The 18,999-nt window shown below is 57.9% G+C and overlaps 2 protein-coding genes across 9 annotated transcripts; one reads left to right on the plus strand and one right to left on the minus strand.

Moving 5' to 3' along the window:
• Window positions 1-142: 142 nt before the first annotated feature.
• ADAD2 (adenosine deaminase domain containing 2) lies at window positions 143-5,219 on the minus strand. The gene is made up of 10 exons (XM_036104914.2): window positions 4,760-5,219; window positions 2,512-2,652; window positions 2,151-2,198; window positions 1,935-2,060; window positions 1,688-1,838; window positions 1,430-1,597; window positions 1,075-1,304; window positions 723-966; window positions 348-468; window positions 143-261 (listed from the first exon to the last, which is right to left on the minus strand). The coding sequence occupies exons 1-10, from the start codon at window positions 5,217-5,219 to the stop codon at window positions 157-159; spliced, it is 1,794 nt and encodes a 597-aa protein (XP_035960807.1). The 3' UTR covers window positions 143-156.
• A 4,667-nt stretch (window positions 5,220-9,886) lies between these two features.
• On the plus strand, window positions 9,887-18,923 carry TAF1C (TATA-box binding protein associated factor, RNA polymerase I subunit C). Of its 8 annotated transcripts, none has more exons than XM_078062943.1 (15): window positions 9,887-10,032; window positions 12,130-12,268; window positions 13,423-13,504; window positions 13,692-13,789; window positions 13,862-13,951; window positions 14,045-14,118; window positions 14,717-14,955; window positions 15,089-15,217; window positions 15,306-15,423; window positions 15,511-15,582; window positions 15,721-15,856; window positions 16,038-16,181; window positions 17,064-17,238; window positions 17,310-17,447; window positions 17,525-18,923. In XM_078062943.1, exons 2-15 carry the CDS (start codon window positions 12,131-12,133, stop codon window positions 18,451-18,453), a joined length of 2,562 nt encoding a protein of 853 aa, XP_077919069.1. In that variant the 5' UTR covers window positions 9,887-10,032; window position 12,130; the 3' UTR covers window positions 18,454-18,923. The 8 variants fall into 8 exon arrangements, with proteins under 8 accessions (XP_077919069.1, XP_077919070.1, XP_077919071.1 ...); XM_078062944.1 differs by having other exon boundaries at window positions 15,101-15,217; XM_078062945.1 differs by lacking the exon at window positions 15,511-15,582.
• The last annotated feature ends 76 nt before the right edge of the window (window positions 18,924-18,999 follow it).

An 18,999-nucleotide genomic window follows, 5' to 3' on the forward strand; every position in this document is an offset into this window, starting at 1 on the left:
GTCCGAATGTGCAGCAAGCCTCCCCACCCACGACATAGGCCCCTCCCTGCAACCCCAACCTTGCCCCGTGCATCTCCCATCCCCCTATCGCCTCCCCACCCCTCTCCAGAAGCGACCCTCCTCCAGCAGGATCCAGCTCGGCTCAGGAGGTGGGCTTCAGCCTCTGAATTTGCCCACCAGTGGTTTCGAGGGCCAAGCCCCCAGGCCCTGCTGGTCCAGGAGGAGGGCCAGCTGCCTGCGAGCATCCTGGTAGGGTCCGGCCTAGGAAAGGACAGGAGGAGGGTGGAGAGCGTGTGCTTGCTGCGGGAGCAGGACAGAGCGGGCTGGAGGGGTGGCCAAGCGCTAACCTTGGCTGCCTCGTAGGTCTTCAAGGCCAGGAGGTGGGGCTTCCCGAGAGCTCTGGCAGCCTGGCGGAAGGCCCGGAGAAAGGCTGCTTTGCAGAGGCGGGAGGGGGGCCCGAGGCCGGCACTGCGGATGGACAGAGAAGGCCGGGAGACTGAGCTAAGGGGCCCACACCATGCTGCTCACGCCATCTCCTTTCTGGCCATGCAATCTTGGGGGGACTCATGGGTGTCACAGGGTGAATGACAGAAGCACCAGCCAGGGTTACAGGTCACAAAGCTAGGATCAGAACCCAAGCTGGGACCCAGATACACCGTCCTGCCCCAAGGGCACGGAGCCACGGACCCCTCACCACCATGCTGCCCACGGGCCTTTCTTACTCAGCCTTCACACGCCCGGTGACCACATCCACAACCTCGACATCGGTGTCCCCCAGGCTCCAGTTGAGGCTCAGGCCACAGCAGGTGTTGGGGGCAGGATCCAAGGGGGCCACGGGGGGCCCTGCAAACAGGTGCAGCGTGGTACGGCCATAGGGGGGTGGCAGGCACGGCCCCAAGACCCTGTCTAGGTAGGGCCGGGTGTGGATGGCCCTGCTCAGAGTTGGGGGGTCGTGGCAGGGGTCAGCTGGAGGGACAGAGGCACAAGACAAGGTCTGCGTCACCAACACCCTCTCCCACACACCACACAGACGCCACCTTCTGCCCTCACCCCCAGAGCCCCCAGGGCCCTCACCCAGGACAAGGCTGGTGGCGTAGAGGGGAGGCAGGAAGTGGGCGAGCAGGGCGCCACCCAGCCCCAGCACGGCCCAGCGAGCCAGCTTGTCACTGGCGGAGAGGCAGCCCACATGGGTGTCCCGGAGCGCGGGGGCCATGTAGCACACAGGCTTCAGCTCCCCGCGGACATGGGCCTGCAGGCGGGAGGGCGGGCTGTGCAGGATGCTGCCCTCAGAGCTGGGTGGGAGGCTGCAGAGGTGGGCAGAGGGAGCGAAGGCGTAGGACACAAGAGTGAGGCTGCTCTTCTGTCCCCCCCCCATACCGCCCTTCCCCACCCAGCCGAACGGAGGGCCCCGCCAGGGCTCCCCACATACTAGATGTCACGAGCGGCTCCCTTGGGGGTATTGCTGACATAGAGGTGCAGGAAGATCCGGGGCTTGAGGGCAAAGGGGGGCCCAGACCCAGGCTGGGGGGCCAGTACCGACCGTTCCTGGCCCTTGGGGCCACCCTGTGTCACCAACAGGAGCTGACGGAACAAGAACCTGGAGGAGGCAGGCGGAGGAGCGGTTCGGGCTGTGGGGTCCTGCGCGCTGCGGTCCTGCAGCCAGGCGCCCGCCCGGCCCAGCCCTCACCTGAGCAGGGCCCTGCGGGCTACCACCAGCCCGTGAAAGTCGTGGAGCTGCCGCCCGGAGAACTCCAGCCAGCCGGCGTAGGTGCTGCTGCCCGTGCCCAGCGCCACCAGCTCGTAGATCTCCTTGGCGTGGCCCCTGGCGCCTGGCACCTCTGTAAGGGAAGGGGGCAGAGCCTCGCTGGCAAAGGCAAGGGGTCCGTGGGGTGGGGGTGGGGGTGGTCCCGAGGTGGGGGCAGGGCAAGCCCTACCTCTCTCCAAGATGACGGCAGCCACAGTCCCCTTACAGGCCCTGTATGGGGAGGTCTGGTCCACCAGGCGGTCAAAGCCGGCGCTGACCACGGCCGCACAGCGCTGCTCGTGGGTCAGGATGTTCTCTGCACGTTGGGGAGAAGGTGGAGGTGGGGACCCCACAGACTGTACCCCTCCCCTCACCACAGGGCTGGGGACAATGGGGGCCCACCTACCTACACTCAGAGGGGCGGCTGGAGGCTTGCTTGGGGTCTTTGGGGGCTCTGGAAGAAAGACAAGGGGGTGGGTTACCATGGGTACCAGGGCCCGCCCACCTGTCCTTGGTCCTTCTGGAAGCCAAGACGTTCAATTGGTGGGAATGAGGGGGAATCATCTTCCAGCAACCCCAAACTCCTGGGCTGCCCCTCTAGCAGTCCCTGCACCCCCAGGGTGGGCAGGCTTCAAAGGAATTAGGGCATCAGTCAGCTCACAGCCCCCTCTCCCCAGCTCCCTGCAGGCGAGGCCCTGATGCCCAGATGGTCTCCGTGACAACCCAGCCCGGCACACGCACCCACTTGGGTCACCTGTCCCCCTTACCTGGGCTCCCCAGCTGACTCCAGAGGTAGCGGAGGGCAGAGAGCGCCGCCTGCTGCCTGGCCTCCGACCTGCTGTTGGCATTTCCGGCGGGGCAGAGCAGCCCATCCAGCTCGGCGCGCACAGAGAAGGGCAAGCAGGGGTCTGCGGAGAGAGGGGCCCTGAGGCAGCGCCCCGCACTCCATCCCCACCACGGGCCCACCTGAGCCACAGCCCCTCTCAGCCTGCTTCCTCCTGACCCCACCCCTACCTTCACCCCGAAACTACTGGCCATCAGGCAATTTTGCCATAAAAGAAAATCAGGAGAAATAAGAGGAGTATTCATTAGAACGGACGTGACGGCGCATGAAATATGAATCACAAAATTAAAACGATGACCACAAAATACAAAATGTTTGAACGCATTCAAAATGCGAAGCGTGGGTTCATGGCAATACTGCACAAAGAATGGGTTTCATTTTGTGGACTGGACCCCTGAGGTCTTGTCTTCAAAGCTTCTCGTTCACACACAGTCTTACACGGCTCCTTGCTCGGCAGTGCACTTCTGCTTTTTTTGATAAAGTTTCTTTTTTCATTAAGAGAGGAATCCATTTCCAAATACGGGACTGCGTATTTGTGACGGAGCTCTGTGTTGTGTTGTGGGAGTGTGTACGCTGTTGTTTGCTCAGGCATACTGTCCCCTGTGAGGGGACAGTCCAGAATTCTCAGGGATATGGGGCTTCAAACTCTGTATGGACCTCTGTGAGGGCTGAGATTTATACAATATTAAAATGGGAGTTCTGGGTCAGTGGGGAAATGAAACCAAACTGTCAAAACTATCAATGCCTTTTTTCTCTTTCACAGCGAAACATCAGTGTCCTGCGCACAAAGGTGGGCCGAGGAACTGTGTCACGTGACAGGAGATTAGAGCCCTGCGCAGCTACGGAACAGCTCATGCTTGAGTGGAGGGGGAGGAGCAGACTCCCCTCAGAGCAGGGAGCCCAACACGGGGCTCCATCCCAGGACCCAGGGATCATGCCCTGAGCCAAGGGCAGACGCCCAACTGACTGAGCCACCCAGGTGCCCCACAAACACACCTTTGATATAGAAACCAACCACTCCAGGGGCACCTGGGGGGCTCTGTTGGTTGGCTGTCCAACTCTTGTTTTTGGCTCAGGGTCGCAGGTCTCTGGGTCGCAGGATTGAGTCCTTCATTGGGCTCCGAGCTCAGTGGGGAGTCTGCGAACCCTCTCCCTCTACCCCTCACCCCGCTCGTGCATGGGCTTACTCTCAAATAGATAAAAAAAAATCTTTAAAAAAGAAAAGAAAAGAAACCAACCAATCCAGAGCTCATACGCAGACCATCAACCCTAGATCACCCCAAGGCAGGTACTGGGCAACTAGGGACACCCTCCTAACCCCAAACCTTACTTGACGCCTTGTCTTACACAATCCTAAGCTTACCCAGCATACCTACCCTGCCTCAACCATTCCTTCCCGAGAAAACCCCAACAAAGGCTCTGCAGTTTTCTCTACCCACTCTTCTGCCTCCTGGCCAACCCTGGTCCTGTCCCCTGTGAACATGCGTGGTGAGCGTGCCTCCCGTTCCTAGGGACCTGTCCTTAATTCTTTCCATCATGACAATCACCTCCGTGCCTGCTGTCTTACCATCCCTGATTAAGACAAGTTCCAAGTACATTTTTAATGCAGTACCTTTTTTGAGCTGTTCATTTGGGGTTCTCCTAGGCAGTCTACAAATGTACCCAGCATCTCAACAGATTCTCTTACCATCTCCTTAGAAACTGGGAAGGCTCTGCCTTAAGGTTGGGAACCTGAATGTAGGACCTGGGGTATTGCTGTGTGTGTCTGAGTCAGAGGTGAGGGGACACACGGAGGAAGAGGAGAGGACATGCGAGCGATCACATCTCCTCGCACTGTTGCCATCACCAAACTATGCTTGATAACATCTTCCAGGCAGGAGCTGGCCCTCACTTAGGGAGCTCCAGTGTTGGCGTGGCAACCTGTAATTTCAAGTAATTGGCCCTCAAAAAAACCGGGGCTGAAAGGCTGGGTAGTTAACCTCTCGAAGCTTCAGGTGGGGATAGCGCTCCCCCTGCTGTGACCTCGCCAGTTCGATGTCTGGTGGAGCTGGTGCTCCCGCACCGTGCTGCTCCCGGCAGGTCCGCCTGGGCTCCAGGCCAGCTCGCGATCCCACCTACTTCATAGGAGGTTAGCCCAGGGAGCGCCGCGGTCGCACGCCACCGGGCCTCACCTGCGGTCTGGTCCTCTCGGAAGGTCAGGGAGACGCCCAGACTGGCTGCATACTGCGAGAGCAAGGCCACGGCATGGCCCTGCGGCGGGTCCTTGAGCTGCAGGCCCAGCTGCCCGGCCGCCGTCGGGAGGTCCCCGGCAGGCCCTGCAGGCGGGACAGAGACCCTCGGGGACCTCCCCATCTGTCCCCCCAGTTCTTCCCGTGCCCCGGCTGCCCCCAGGTCCCCGAGTCCGGCCCCCTCCCCAGGCCCACCGTCCCCTGCTGCCGAGGCCTGGGGCTGCCCGCCCCCCTCGTCGTTCTCCGCGTTGGGGGTGACCGTGGGCTCCCAGGGTTGTTGGCCCAGACTGGCCGTGGGCCGCAAGGGGCTGGGCCTGGGGTTGATTTGCAACGACGCCGCCAGACGGGGCTTCCTGCGGCCACCGTCATCCGCGCCTGAGGCCGTGCCGGCTGCCGAAGCCATGGCCGGACGCGGGGACCAGAGAGGACGGCGGGACCGATCTCACGCTGCCTGCGCCCTTTTACACGGTGCGGGGCGGCTCCGCGTGAGGAGCACGTGGCTCGGCAGCCAGAGCAAGACAAGCTCCGCCCCCGCCTCACTGCTGGCCAATGAGAGCCTGCAGAGCTGTGTCAGACGCTGTGCCCAGCCAATTGAAGGCCAGTCTCCTGAGCAGCCGCAGGAGCGGCGGCAGCCAGGATGGGGAGCACGGATTGAGCGGTGTCCGGGCTGACCTCCCGCTTCCGGGGTAGGTGTTCAGGCCGGGGAGCGGGGAGGGGAGGAAGGCGGGCGCTCCCATGACCCTGTTCTCCAGCCTGGGGTGGTCCTGGAAGTGAAGACCTGGGAAGGGGTTTGGGGATGTGGGTCTAGGGCCTCCCCCTTGCTCTCGCCCCAGGATGCCCCAAACTGCACCCATCGCACCAGACCACCCCCAACCGCTGAACTTCGGGGGGAGGTAAATGTCTTTAGCTGATAAATGCAGGTATTCTCAATTGAAGCAGCCTCACGGCATCTTTAGGAACTACATTTAAAAACTGTCCACTTCCTGAAGGCTCTGGCCAAAATTAACCATTTGGCACCCCCTTCCTTTTTTTTTTTTTTTTTGTTGTTGTTTCAGAAGGGATTTTTTTTATTTTTTTATTTTTTATTTTTATTTTTTAAAGATTTTATTTATTCATTTGAGACAGAGAGATAGCACGAGCAGGGGGAGAGGCAGAGGGAGAGGGAGAAGCAGGCTCTCCACTGAGCCAGGAGCCCGATGTGGGACTTGATCCCAGGACCCTGGGATCACGACCTGAGCCGAAGGCAGACGCCCAACCATCTGAGCCACCCAGGTGCCCCTCAGAAGGGATTTTAAGTTGGCTTATAAAAATACCACAAAACAGCAGTTTTTTAAGGTGAGGGACTAGGAATGAAGGAAAAATAACAAAAACAAGATGAAGTTAGGAATGAAGACGATTGACATATAGCCTGCTAGGATGCAATACACTACAGTTTTAAGGGGCCACATGTTTAACTGAGTCTTACAGAAGCCAATGAACAGGAAAATAGGACCAGTTTCTTGGTTCGCAGTCTGAAGGTTTGTCACTGTTGCTGCTGCAGCTGGTGATCCCTCCCTTTGGGTCATGACGATGCTAACCAGGTAGTGTGGATGCTTGGCCTATGAGAAGTTGGTGGAACCAGGAATATTTGACTTGGGAGGAGCGGGGCAGGGCAGATTCACCCTCAAACCTTTCAAGGAATGGCATCTGGAAGAACAATTCTGGTTTTGGGTATAGTCCAGAGAGTGGAAGCAGGCCTATGTAGATGGAAGGGACATCACAGCAGGTGCTCAGAAACAGAATGATGGCTGCATACAACCACAAAGAGACAAGAACGGGGTTACGAAGCTCAGAAACATCACCCGCAGGAAATCGCATGGACAAATGGGGAAACAGTCATACTGTAACCCAACAGTAAGAAACTACTGTTACACGCACAACGTGGGTGAATCTCCTGGGCATTTGAGTGAAAGGAGCCAGGCTAAAAAGAGCAACTTCAATATGATTATGTTGATACACATTCCGTGAAGTGGAAAAATTAGTCTATGGTGATAAAAGTCAGAGTCGTGGTTACTTCTTGAAGGGGATATTGACTGGGAAGTCGCACTGGGAAGGGGAATTCTCTAGAAGGGCAGAAATGTTCTCTGTCTTGATCTGGGTGGTGATTATGGGGAGATACATGTATGTAAAACTTGATAAGCTGGACACTTAAGACTTGTGCAGTTTACTGCACGATAAGTGTATGTCGGTAAAAAAAAAAAAAGTAACTTGTTTAGGGAAAGAAAAGAAGGAAGGAAGAAATGGATTGGCCTCACAATGCAGAAGCTAGATGGGTATCTCTTAAGGGTGATACAGAATAGTGGTATGGTAGGCAAAATAACGGTCCCCCAAAGATGTCCGTGTCCTCATTCCCACCGCCTAGGATTATGTTACATCATACGGCAAGGGGAGCATTACAGTTACAGAGGGAACTAAGGTTTCTAATCAGCTGAGTTTAAGATAGGGAGATTGGGGGCACCTGGCTGACTCGGCACGTGCAGCGTGCGGCTCGTGATCTAAGGGTTGTGAGTTCGAGCCCCACCTTGGGTGGAGAGATTACTTAAAAATAAAATCTTTTTTTTTTTTTTTAAAGGGAGATTGTTTTAGGGTAATCAATCACCAGGATCCTTAAATAGGGAAGAAGGAGACAGAGGCCAAATCAGAAAGTTGGCATCATGACAAAAACTCAACTGGCCATCGTTGCTGTGAAGATGGAAGGGGGCCAGGAGCTAAGGAATGCAGGCAGCTTTCAGAAGACAGAAAAGGCAAGAACCCAGATTCTCCCCTAGAGCCTCCAGAAAGGAACAAAGCCCTGCTAAAATCTTGGTTTTAGCTCAGTGAGACCCATTTCAGAATGGGTCTCACTGACCTCTAAACCTGTACAATATTATGTTGTCTTTTTTTTTAACATTCATTTATTTTACAGAGAGCATGGGGGGGGGTGGGCAGAGGGAGAGGGAGAGAGAGAATCTCAAGCAGGCTGTGTGTGGAGCCTGACATGGGGCTCCATCCCAGGGCCCTGACATGGTGACCTGAGCCACCCAAGCACCCCCAATATTATGTGGTCGTAAGCCACTGAGTTTGTGGCAATCTGTTACAGCAGTAATAGGAAACCAGTATAAACAGTCCTCATTTTCTTTTTTGCATATATAACCTTAAAACAATTTTGAAAAACTATACAGCCCCAATTCTTTAGTCGCAAGTTTAAATAGTTGCAAAAGCAGCGATTTCTAATTTATTATATATTACAATTATCTTTCCAGTATGTTTCCACCAAAACCATGGAGATGCAGGGTTCACTTACTCCATTTATGAAAAACGCTCTCCAAATGACCCCATTGGCAAAGCCTACCCTCATAATCAAACCAGTCAGCTAAAACAGAATTGCTGCCTATCAGAAACAGTCTGACTTCATTTTTTTCAGTTTCAATCAAAGTGTTGGCGTTTTCTCAGGAGAACCATCTCATTTCATTCCTGCTGCCAATTATTCAAGTACTTACCAAGCGTCCACTCTGCCAGGTGTTTGGGGTACAGCAGTGCCCAGCCCTGAAGAATTCCTGCCCTCATAGAGTGACTTCTGCCTTCTCAAACAGCTGAGAAGGCACATTGAGAAGTTTGAATGAGATAAAGCATCACATTTTCTTTTTTTTAAAAAAAGCTGCTTTATTGAAACATACCTCACGTACAGAGAAGCGTACAGATCATTTGATGAATTTTCACGCCCTGAACACATGCACGTAACCAGCACTGAGATGAACGGGGTATTGTCAGCTCCCAAAAGGCCCCTTCTGCATCCTTCCATCACTATTTCTTCCTGAACCCACTTTTCTCAGTCTAATGGGGACTCTCTCCTGTAGGAACTCTGCTTTTCGGAATTTCCTGCTCGTTCGGCACCCATCTCAGGCAATACTCCACAGTGTGGAAAGGCAAGTGTCTGATCTCAAGCACCTCCCAGATAAAAACTGTATAGATGGATGCTGAGATTTTGGAAATTGATTTTTTTAAAAATAATGGTTCTCGGGGCGCCTGGGTGGCTCAGTTGGTTAAGCGACTGCCTTCGGCTCAGGTCATGATCCTGGAGTCCCTGGATCGGGTCCCGCATCGGGCTCCCTGCTCGGCGGGGAGTCTGCTTCTCCCTCTGACCCTCCCCCCTCTCATGTGCTCTCTCTCATTCTCTCTCAAATAAATAAATAAAATCTTTAAAAAAAAAAAATAATGGTTCTCAAAGTGTGGTGCCTGGACCAGCAGCATCAGTAACACCTGGGAACTCATTAGAAATGCAAATTCTTGAATCACATCCCAGACCTACGGAACAGGAAACTCTGGGAGTGGGGCCCAGCAAACTAGTTTAATAAGCCCTCCAGGGCATACTGTTGCACACTCAAGTTTGAGAGCTATTGGGTTAAGATAATGGTAAGATTTATGATTGCACGGTAGTTCTTAAAAGCGTGTCCCCCAGACAAGCACAATCAGCATCACCTGGGAATTTAGGAAGGCAAAATATCAGGTCCCACCCCACCCAGAAACTGTTTTACACCGCATTCAGGTGATGCGATGAAAGCTAGAATTTGAGAAGCAATGCCTTGAGCTATACTTTTTTTTTAAATTTTATTTTATTATGTTATGCTAGTCACCATATGCCTAGAGCTATACTTGCTTGACCACTGCGAGCGCCTCATGCACTCCAGGGGTTACCGTACCCCTAGTTGTAAAGCCTGCTTCATAGGGTATGAGAACAATTCACTGGATTTCTAGTCACTAATACAGTGCCTGGCTCATATTGGTGCTCAGTGAGTGTTTGGTGAATGAATTAACTTAATACTCAACAACAAGCCTGTGAAACAGGAAGTCAAGCAGATACAGGATTCGAACCCGCGGTCACGCTGGCCTTACGAGTACGCAGACTTGACGGAACTGTGCTTCCACTGCGCAAGGCGGCGCCTCCACTCCCATTCCCCCTCCGCCCGGGAGGTGGCGCTCTAGGGCGCCCGCGGAGGCCAGGCTAGGAGGCGGGACTTCCTGCCTTCGAGGGAGTACTTCCGGTCCGGCCCGGAAGACCGTTAATTTCCCCGGTGTTGCCGTTCCATCCCGGGCGTTGGAGTCGGGCTGTAGTTGGCCGGCTCCCTCGTGGCACGTGGGTCGGCCGAGCGTCCCGCGCAGGTCCAAGTCCTCGACGAGCACAGCGGGGCCTGGGCCACGTAAGCGCGCGCGCCGCCGGGACGGCGGGGGGCTGGGGTCCCCCGGCCGGGAGCGGAGCTCGGGCTTGGCCTTTGCGCGGGTCCGCGGGCGCCACGCTTTGTGACTTTGGGACAGATCGCCCCACAGCTGCACGGAGGGTCGTCAGCTCCTACCTCACGGAGCGGGGGGACCCCACAAATGCAAAGCGTGGCGGCAGCTGTCCCGCACACAGAGCGGTTCCCGCGGGGCCTCTGCGGTGGTCGGGGGCTCCACCAGCGCCCTCTGCCTGCCTGGTTTTGTTTGAGGCTCATTCACTTCTGGGTTTGTTCTTTCAATTTTTATGTACTAATTGTTGCAACGGAGCAAATACCGAGGCACTGGGAAGAAATGAAGTCCCTTTCCCATGGGGACTGTTAGAGCAGTTTGGAATCAGAGAGTTTCATCTTTAAATATCTAATCACACGCTGCAGTGCGTGCTCTGGGGGAAGGGTGCGGGTGTTGGGAGGAGAGAACCTGCGGGAGGCTTGCGGTCTGAAGATCTGAAGGATGAGTAGGATTTTGTAGTTGGATGGGGAGGGTGCTGGCGTTCATTCTAAGCGGAGAGATGGTTTGCAGTGAAAAGTATGGTGAGGAAATCCCAAAGGAGGTCAGTGTGATTGGAGCTCAGGCGCAAGAGAGGAGCTAGAGGTGAGCCGGAGCCGCTTGTTTGGAGACACGCGCACGCTGGTTTATCAGGGCTGCAGCCACCGCTGGGAGGTGTGGGTGCTCATAACCGCCGCCAGGACCGTGCGTCCTGTGGTAGCCAGTGTTTCGCGCAAGGATTCACTGAGCACTTCCTGGATTCGTGCTACTGCCCTCTCCTGTTATGGGAAAGAGAGTGAGGGTTGCAACCGGACGCCAGGAACTCGGGAATGAATCAGATACAGTCCCTGCCTTAGGAGAGCTCCCAGTCTCAGGAAAGAGATAAGGCTGTACATGGAGACCGCAATTAGAGCGAGGCTGATGTGCCATAAGATGCACCTGTTCGTTCATTGAGAAGCATTACTGGCTTTTACTGCGTGGCGGGTATTTTGCGCGGTGCTGAGAGTACGTGGATGTGTGCAGGTCACAGAATAAATCAGCCAAATGCAGTGGCAGTTCCAAGGGAAAAGATTGTTGTTTACCAAGGCTAATGCTGGTGTTTGCTTGTGGATGCCTGGGAGTGGAGTGGTGCAGAACTTGAGACTTTGAATTGGATGGGAGATCAAGCTGTTGGCCTTGGGGGTTTGCTGTTCCCCGAGCTTCAGTTTCCTGAACTCCAGAATAGGGAAAACAGACGAATAAAAGAGCTAGCCCATCGCTTGCAGCTGCTGGTGTTCAGAAAGTGAACCCTGCTGTTATTTTTGTGGTTAATAAAAGAAGGGGGATGGTGTGGCTGCTTATTTTTCTAGAGCAGTTTGAATTTGGCAGAACGCTTTGACGTAAATTTACTGTTATTCGACACGGGGCAGTTGCATTTTCCACAAGGTACTATGCTTGAAAGTGGGAAGACAGACGAATAAGACTCTGTCCTGGCTTTGGGGGAACTGGAGTTGGTCTTGGGAGTGTAACCTGGGGTGTAAGGTGCATAGTCTACCAACGAGTGATTGGAATACAGGAGAGCTACGGTAGAAGCTGCCCCCTCACCACCTGTCTGACTTCATCCCCCTCCCATTCTCCTCCCCGTTCATTCTGTGGCCTCCCAGCTGTTTCTCACACTTTCCTGCCCCAGGACTTTGGCACTTGCTGTTCATTCTGCTGGGACCCCTCGTCCCAGTTGTCTGCATGGTTCTGTTCCTCATTAGGTTCAGGCCGTGCCAAATGCCCCCTTCTGAGCGAGGCTTTCCCTGGCTTCCGCTGCCCATCACCATTGCCATCCCCTGCCTCATGGTTGGTTGGTTGGTTGGTTGGTTTTAATATTAGTACTTATTAATATCTGGCAGTAGGCTGCATATCTATTTGTTCTTTATTATCTATCTTCTGAAATAAAATATGAGATATAGTCCTGTTAGGGCAGTTTTTACTCTCCCAGGAACCCTGGAAAGCATGCTCAGATTCAAGTTTCCAAGAAGGCGTGATGTGTGGTTCTTGTTTTCCAGGATGGACTTCCCCAGCTCCCTCCGACCCACGCTGTTCATGACTGGCCCCCTTGGTCTGAGTAATGTCCCTGACATGTCCTTCATGTGTAGCTGGAGAGACGCCCTGACCCTGCCAGAGTCACTGCCCGAGAACTCTAAGGTGAGCGCGGCGGGGAGAGCCCTGGCTGTGGCCCCTTCCCGGCCCCCCCTTCCCAGCACTCACACCAGGTGTCGGGCTCAGGTGGGGTGGCATTGGCACTAACCTGCCAAGACACAGGTGAGCCAGAATCTCCACTTGGGGTTGCCGGGGACGGCCGCTCTCCACAGAGGGTTTCCTGAGCACGGGCTGCCGCCCCTCCCTCCGTCTTCCTCTCCTGCCTTTGCTCAGCCAATGCCCACTGATGAGCCCCTGCAGTGCGCAGGGGGGCCTCATTAGGCCCCGGGAATCCAGCGTGAGGAAGTCAGAGGCATCCCCTGCCCTGTGGAACTTAGGGTTAGGGCCAGTGGGACCAAGCGACCGAAGGATAGAATCATCACCCTGTGTGATAAGAGCTCAGCCTGAGACCCAGAGGATGCTCACATAGCACAGTGCGAATGAAGCCAGGGGAGGAGAGGCCTCCTGGGACAGGAAGGACAAGGGGCTTGCCCTGGAAGCCGAAGCCATCTGGCTCCCACTTGGAGACAGGCTGCTTAAGGATGATGTCAGGCAGATGGGGGGGCGGGTCCCTGGCAAGGAAGGGCTTAATGTCCATTCAGTCCCCTCTGGGAGCCCAGCTTGCTGGCGCTTGTATCCGTGAGTGTTGGAGCTGAGTGGTCTTGGGCCGGCCCAGCCCTGGGGCGTGGAGTGGCCTGTGGGCTCCCCGAGTCAGTAAGCACGAGGTCTCCTGGGTGGAAGTGAGAATCAGGTGGCACAGGGTCAGCCAGTAATGGCCCAGGGCTGGGGGCGGGGGGGGCCGCAGCTCAGAGGCACGGGCTGGCCCCAGGCCCCCAGCCCTTCTCCTAACCAGCTGTTGCCCAGGGCGAGCCTCCCCGTGCCTGCCTCCATGCTTCACCCCAGGGACTGTTGTACCAACGAGTTAGTAAGGTACGTGCTTACAAATTAAAAAGAAATGAAGAGGCACCTGGCTGCCTCAGTTGGTAGAGGATGCAGCTCTTCATCTCAGGGTCGTGAGTTCAAGCCCCATGTTGGGCGTGAAGCCTACTTAAAACAAAAATTAAAAAACAAATAAAAAATTAAAAAAAGACACATGCCAGCGCCCGCACCTGGCCTGGGACTGCACTCACTGTGTTCCTATCGGGCTTGTGTTTCCTCAGAATGAGGCGCCACACTTGGCCACAGGCCTACTCTGGGAGCCAGAGACCCCCGGACCCCTTCCTTTGCTGCCTCCTGGTCCCGGTAAGGGTCTTGGGCCCTGGGGCTGCCTTCCAAGCTATTCCCCCTGTCACTTCTGTCCCCCACCTCCCACCCAAAGGCCTTCCCTCTCCCTGCTGGTGACCTCCAGTCATCTGGGATACCTGGCCCCACTTCTGGGCCATCTCTGGTTCCCGAACAAACCCCTTCTCCAGCCTCACTCTTCCCTCAGATCCCTGGGACCCTGGGGTGACTGCCCAGGACCTGCTTTTCCGGGGAGCTTTCCCGTTCCGAAGGAAGCCCCAAGCCGTGCTGGACGTTACCGAGCAGGTGAGTAGCCCCACAGTGGGCAGTGCTGAGTGGTGGGGGCTGTGTGCGGTGACCCAGCCTCCTCTCCTGCAGCTCAGCCGCTTCCTGTGGGACCATGGGGACATAGCCTTTGCACCCCTGGGGAAGCTGATGCTGGAGAATTTCAAACTGGAGGGAGCACGGGTGAGTAACCCTTGTCCAGCCAGGAGAGGGGGCTCCCTGCTTGTTGTCGGGGTAACCGCGGGTGTGCGAGCTTGACAAGGCCTTTCCACACAGAGCCGTTCTAAGAAGACGACAGTGGTCAGTGTGAAGAGTCTACTCCAGGACCTCGGTGGACACCAGCCCTGGGGGCAAGTGGCTAGTGAGAAAGGACGGGCTGGGAAGGCCTAGCTGAGGTGATGTGGAAGCAGCCAGGGCACTGATCCAGGGTCCCGTCAGAGTTGTTTCCTCTGCCCCATGTGGTCAGGGGCCACAGTTCCTCACACCAAACTCCAGCTCTAAGTGGAAGGGGGAATTAGATTTATGGGCTGCAGGCATGGTTGCATCTAGGTGTTCACATAATGTTACTAGGGCTCTATCTCTTTATTTTCTCCTTCACTTGGCTTTGTTTGGCTTAATTCCTGGACATACTGTTCTTAAGTGGCAGTGAGATGGCTTATGATCTCAAGGAAGAAGCTAGTGTTTTTCCTGAGGCACCAGCAAAAGCCCTGGGAAGGGTGTGGTTGGTGTGGCCTTTGTGTCTGGCTCCTCCATGAGCCGATCACTGCGGCCAGAGGCAACCTATGACCACCCTAGCAGCAGGGACTAGGGTGGAATCATTTCCCAAAGGAAGAAATTCTAGGTTGATAAAAAAATGCATCTACTGACCTGGCCTGTCTTGGGATGGGACCTAGTCCTCCTCTCGGTCACCGTCACCACCTGATCCTCCTGCCGTTCCCTCGTCCCCAGCTGCCCCTGGGCCTTCCTCAGCTACCGACAGCGCCGGTTCTCCATCGTCGGGGGCCCCGTCCTGGGCAAGTCAGTGGCCAGCCTCCTGGGGGAGCTGCTGCACGAGGAGCTGGCCATGCGGTGGGAGCAACTGCTCCTGGACGACGCATTCACCGGGGGCGCTCTGGCCTGGGTGCCCGGGGGGACGCCGCAGGTGGGACAGTTGGTCTACCCTGTGGGAGGTGCTCTAGACACGCTCTGTATCCTTTCGTAGGGGGCAGGAGGGGGTGGAGGAGGCTCCCTCTGGTGGAGGAGGTGCTCTCGGCGTGGTCCAGGAGAAAGGCAGGATGTTGGGGGACTTGCAGTGACTGGAGCTCATAGACTTGTCCTTAGCCAGAGGCCCAGGTTTCCAAGAGGTCAGTCTGCCCCCAGGCGGTGACCCTCAGGCTCTCGGGGACCCTGGCCACATCCAGCTCCGAGGACCTGTCCGGCAGGTGGTGACCCGCACTGTGCAAGGGGAATGTGAGTCCCCTGGACGCCTCCCTCCCCCTCTGCCTCCCTCCCTCCCTGACTGACTTGCTACCTAACTCTGACCCTCTCCGTCCCACAGCCCTGCTGGCTGTCCGCTCTGACTACCACTGTGCCCTGTGGAAGGTCAGCAAGCAGGGGCAAGCTGCGCCTCTCCAGGTGCTGCAGGTCGGGAAGGGGGCCACAGGGATCAGCCTCAGGTGAGGGGCTCGGTCAGGCTGGTGTGCGCGGAGCTGGGCATGGGAACGGGGAGGGGGGGATCCGCTGACCTTGCTTGTGCCCTGTAGCCCTCACCTGCCTGGGGAGCTGGCTGTCTGCAGCCGTTCCGGAGCTGTCTGTCTGTGGACCCCCCAGGATGGGTAATGCCCCTTTCCTGTGAAAATCCTCCACCGCTATAAACAGCTCCCCCCGAACCCCAGCCCGTGCTCCCCATGCAACGTGTCCTGGACCCCGGCCCCCCTGACATCAGCCCAACATGGCTGGCCTATCTCCCCAAGGCTGCAGCAAGTCTACAAGGACCCTGAGACCCTTGTGTTCTGTGACCCCTCTCCCTGGCGTTGGGCAGACTTCACCGCTCATCCCCGGGTGCTGACTGTGGGGGACCGCACTGGAGTGAAAATTATTGACACTCAGGTGAGCGGAGGGGACCGTCCTAGGCATAGCAGTGGGACAGAGCAGATACGGGGCTGGGGATCTTCCCCAGAGGGCATGGAGAGCGGCAGGGCCATGAGCCTTGCCCGCCTGGTGGGGGGACTGGCGGGGGTCTTGGCACAGCCCCGGGCTGTGGGAGGGCTGACCTGGGTTTCTCCCCCAGGGCCCACCCGGCTGTGGTCTGCTGCTTTTCCGTGGGGGGGCAGAAGCAGCATGCCGGAAAGGGGAACGGGTCCTGCTGAGCCAGTATCTGGGGGAGTGCGGCGCCGAGCCTCGACTGCCCACACTGCAGCTCATCTGTACCCAGGTGAGCAGCGCCCTCCCCTCCTCTCCCCTGCGCACTGTCAGAGGGGACAACTCAGGCAAGACGGGCACTGGGAGACCCTGAGGAGTCTGGGGTTGGGCTGCGCTAATGGGCGGGTGGTTAAGGCCGCACGGGAGGGGCCCCTGAGCGGAGCTTTAAGGGGGCCCCACGGGGAAGGAGGAGAGGCATGGGGTGTCGGGGAGCGGTCTGTGCGAAGTGGGCCAGTTTCCCTGTGCGCTGAGGAGAAGGGGAGGCGGTCTGAGGGTCTGCTCCCCACCCCCACCAGGAGCCTGGGGGTGTTGCCGCTGTGCCTCGGACACAGGTTCCCGGGTTGGACGCGGTCGGGGAAGGCCTGGGGCAGGCCAGGGGGGTTTCTGTGTCACCAGACGGCTCTGTACCTCTCCTGAGAGTCACTCCCATGACTGGGAAATGCCCCCCATGGGGTGCTACATAGTGGGGACGAGGGTGGGGGTGTCAGGGCGGTCATGGTGCCGGGACAACTCGGGCTTGAACTCCCCTTGAGAGCCACACACAGCAACTTGTCCCATCGGACACTTTCCTCATGCCTCAGTCACGGCCCCCTTCGGTCGTGGTCTCCCCACACACACACGCCCGCGCACCCACCCTCATCGTGGCCTTCCTTGGTTGCTACAACCCCCCTGCTTTGTTCTCCCCTCGGTGCTGCCCCCCTCAGTCACAGCCCCCCCCTACAACCCCCCATTCAGCCCCATTGTAGCATCCTTCAGTCTGGCCTTGTCCCCACCACACGTCTCCCCCTTCACAGCCCTCCCCCTGCCCTGTCTCGTCCCCCCGCCCCAGTCAGGTTCTTCCTCAGTCACAGCCCTGCGTCTTGCTTTTTGTCGTCTTGTTTCCTGTCGCCCCCAGTTCTCGCTCTACCTGGTGGACGAGCGCCTCCCCTTGGTGCCCATGCTGAAGTGGGACCACGACCTCCCCTCAGCTCCCCTGTGGGCCCAGCTGCTGCCCCCGCCCTGCCCCGGCTACCCCCAGCCGCTGCTCCTGGGGGGCCAGGGCGGGCACCTGCAGCTGCTGCACCTCGCAGGTAAGAGTCGGGCAAGGGCGGGAGGTGGGCAGGAAGACGGGCAGGGCCTCAGCCGTCTTTCCTTCCTCCAGGAGAGGGGGCCTCTGCACCCCGGCTGGCGGGTCCCCCCCAGTCTCTCCCTTCCAGCAGCGACTCCCTCTCCGCGTTCCCCCTGCTGGAGCCCAAGAGTCAGTGGCGTCTGCAGGAGCGTCTGAAAGCGCCAACCATAGGTGCGCTGGGGCCAGGGGAAGGAGTCGAGGGGGGGCACTCCGCTGGGCCTTGGCGTCACTGTCACTCCCCTCTCCAGGGCTGGCTGCCACCATCCCATCGTCGGCTTCCAAGCCAGTCCTATCGCTCTTCCAGCTCTCGGCGGCTGGGGATGTCTTCCACCAGCACCTCCACCTCCAGGCAGACCCCGGGCCTCACTCCCGTGCCCCCACAGCTTCCTGGACTCCCCAGGCCACTGCCTGCTGCAGCCGGTGGCTGAAGGCCCTGCTGGACGTGCCCCCGACCCCGCCTGTGTGGGCAGCACCCACCTTCTCCCACCGCCGTCTGCTAGGCTGCATGGAACAGAGGAAGGTGGAGCAAAAGGGGCCGGAGGGTCTCCGAGCGGCCATGGCCGCAGGGCGGCTGCTGCGGCAGAAGGACCTGGGCTCGCTCCCCTCCGCGGGGCCGCCCCCCGCCCCCGAGCCAGGCCCTGAGGATGAGCTCAGTGCACGTTTGGAGGCAGCCTGGGAAGGCCGGATGGCTGCCTGGTGGGAGAGGCAGCAGGGCAGGAGCTCGGGGCCCGGCAGACAGCCCAAGCGGCGCAAGCGCCGGACTCAGCTGTCCAGTACTTTCTCCTCGCTCAGCGGCCGCCTGGACCTCTCAGACGCCACCAGCCCCCCTCACAGCCCAGACCGGGCGTCCCCTGAGGCCAGGCCTCGGCCACCAGTGACCCCGCCCTCCCAGGAGTCGACTCAGGAGCTGTGGGCTCGGGGGGTCCCCTCGGAGCGGCAGCAGACTCTCCGCGACTACATGGCCAGGCTGCCGCTCCGAGGGGACACCCCACAAGGTGTCTGCTCACCCCTCTCCGGGACCTCCAGCATCCGGGCCACGCCCTCCAGGCCCCAGACCCTGCAGGATGGCACGGCCGAGCTGCCGCCACGAAGGAACACCCGGAGAGGAGCCGCTGTGTCCTCCTCCCAGACCTCCAGGCAGCAGGCGCTGCGGAAGAAGCCCCGCATGGGCTTCTGAGGGCCCGGGGAAGCTGCTCCCCCAGCCTCCGGGAGCCCTTCATCCTGGGCCTGCTGCGCCTTCCGTGGTTGGAAGCTGGGGAGTGAAAAGAGCACAGGCTCCAGGGCGCAGGCCTTTCTGCTTCCGGAGCGGCGGGGACAGCAACACTTGTTTCTCCTACTTGCGCTTTTGCTAGAAGATCATTCCAGAGGGCACGTTGAGAAGGCCCCAGTGGGCCTGTCCTGAAGGTCTGTGTCCTTGGGATTCCCTCCGGGGGGCGGGGGGCTGCACCGCACAGGAGCCGGGCCTGCCGCGTCCCCCACCCGCCCTCCGGACGCCGGGGTGATGTAAGGGCGCCCGCGGGCAGTCCGCAGCTGCTGGGGCTGCTGTTTGTGTTTGTTAAGCAGTTTCTGCTGTGATCCAGTGTTTTGTAGAGGGAGACGCTTTGGCCCCACGTTTCGGGAGTGAATAAACTTGGCAGCTGAACGGGGCTTGGCGTGATCGGTTTCTCAGGCCGCAGCTCCCCCTCCTGCCGCTTGTGATGTGTGATGCCTGAATTCACTTCCC

This window comes from Halichoerus grypus, chromosome 15 (assembly GCF_964656455.1).
Source record: "Halichoerus grypus chromosome 15, mHalGry1.hap1.1, whole genome shotgun sequence".
NCBI classification, from domain to species: Eukaryota; Metazoa; Chordata; class Mammalia; order Carnivora; family Phocidae; genus Halichoerus; species Halichoerus grypus.

Bases quoted from the DNA above. Each gene is read 5' to 3' on its own strand.
- TAF1C (XM_078062943.1), top strand. From the start codon at position 12,131: ATGGACTTCCCCAGCTCCCTCCGACCCACGCTGTTCATGACTGGCCCC. The intron at 15,424-15,510 runs GTGAGGGGCTCG...TGTGCCCTGTAG, and splicing joins GCCACAGGGATCAGCCTCAG to CCCTCACCTGCCTGGGGAGC. The intron at 17,448-17,524 runs GTGCGCTGGGGC...TCCCCTCTCCAG, and splicing joins TCTGAAAGCGCCAACCATAG to GGCTGGCTGCCACCATCCCA.
- ADAD2 (XM_036104914.2), bottom strand. From the start codon at position 5,219: ATGGCTTCGGCAGCCGGCACGGCCTCAGGCGCGGATGACGGTGGCCGC. The intron at 2,061-2,150 runs GTAGGTGGGCCC...CCCAACGTGCAG, and splicing joins AGCCGCCCCTCTGAGTGTAG to AGAACATCCTGACCCACGAG. The intron at 1,839-1,934 runs GTAGGGCTTGCC...CTTCCCTTACAG, and splicing joins TGCCGTCATCTTGGAGAGAG to AGGTGCCAGGCGCCAGGGGC.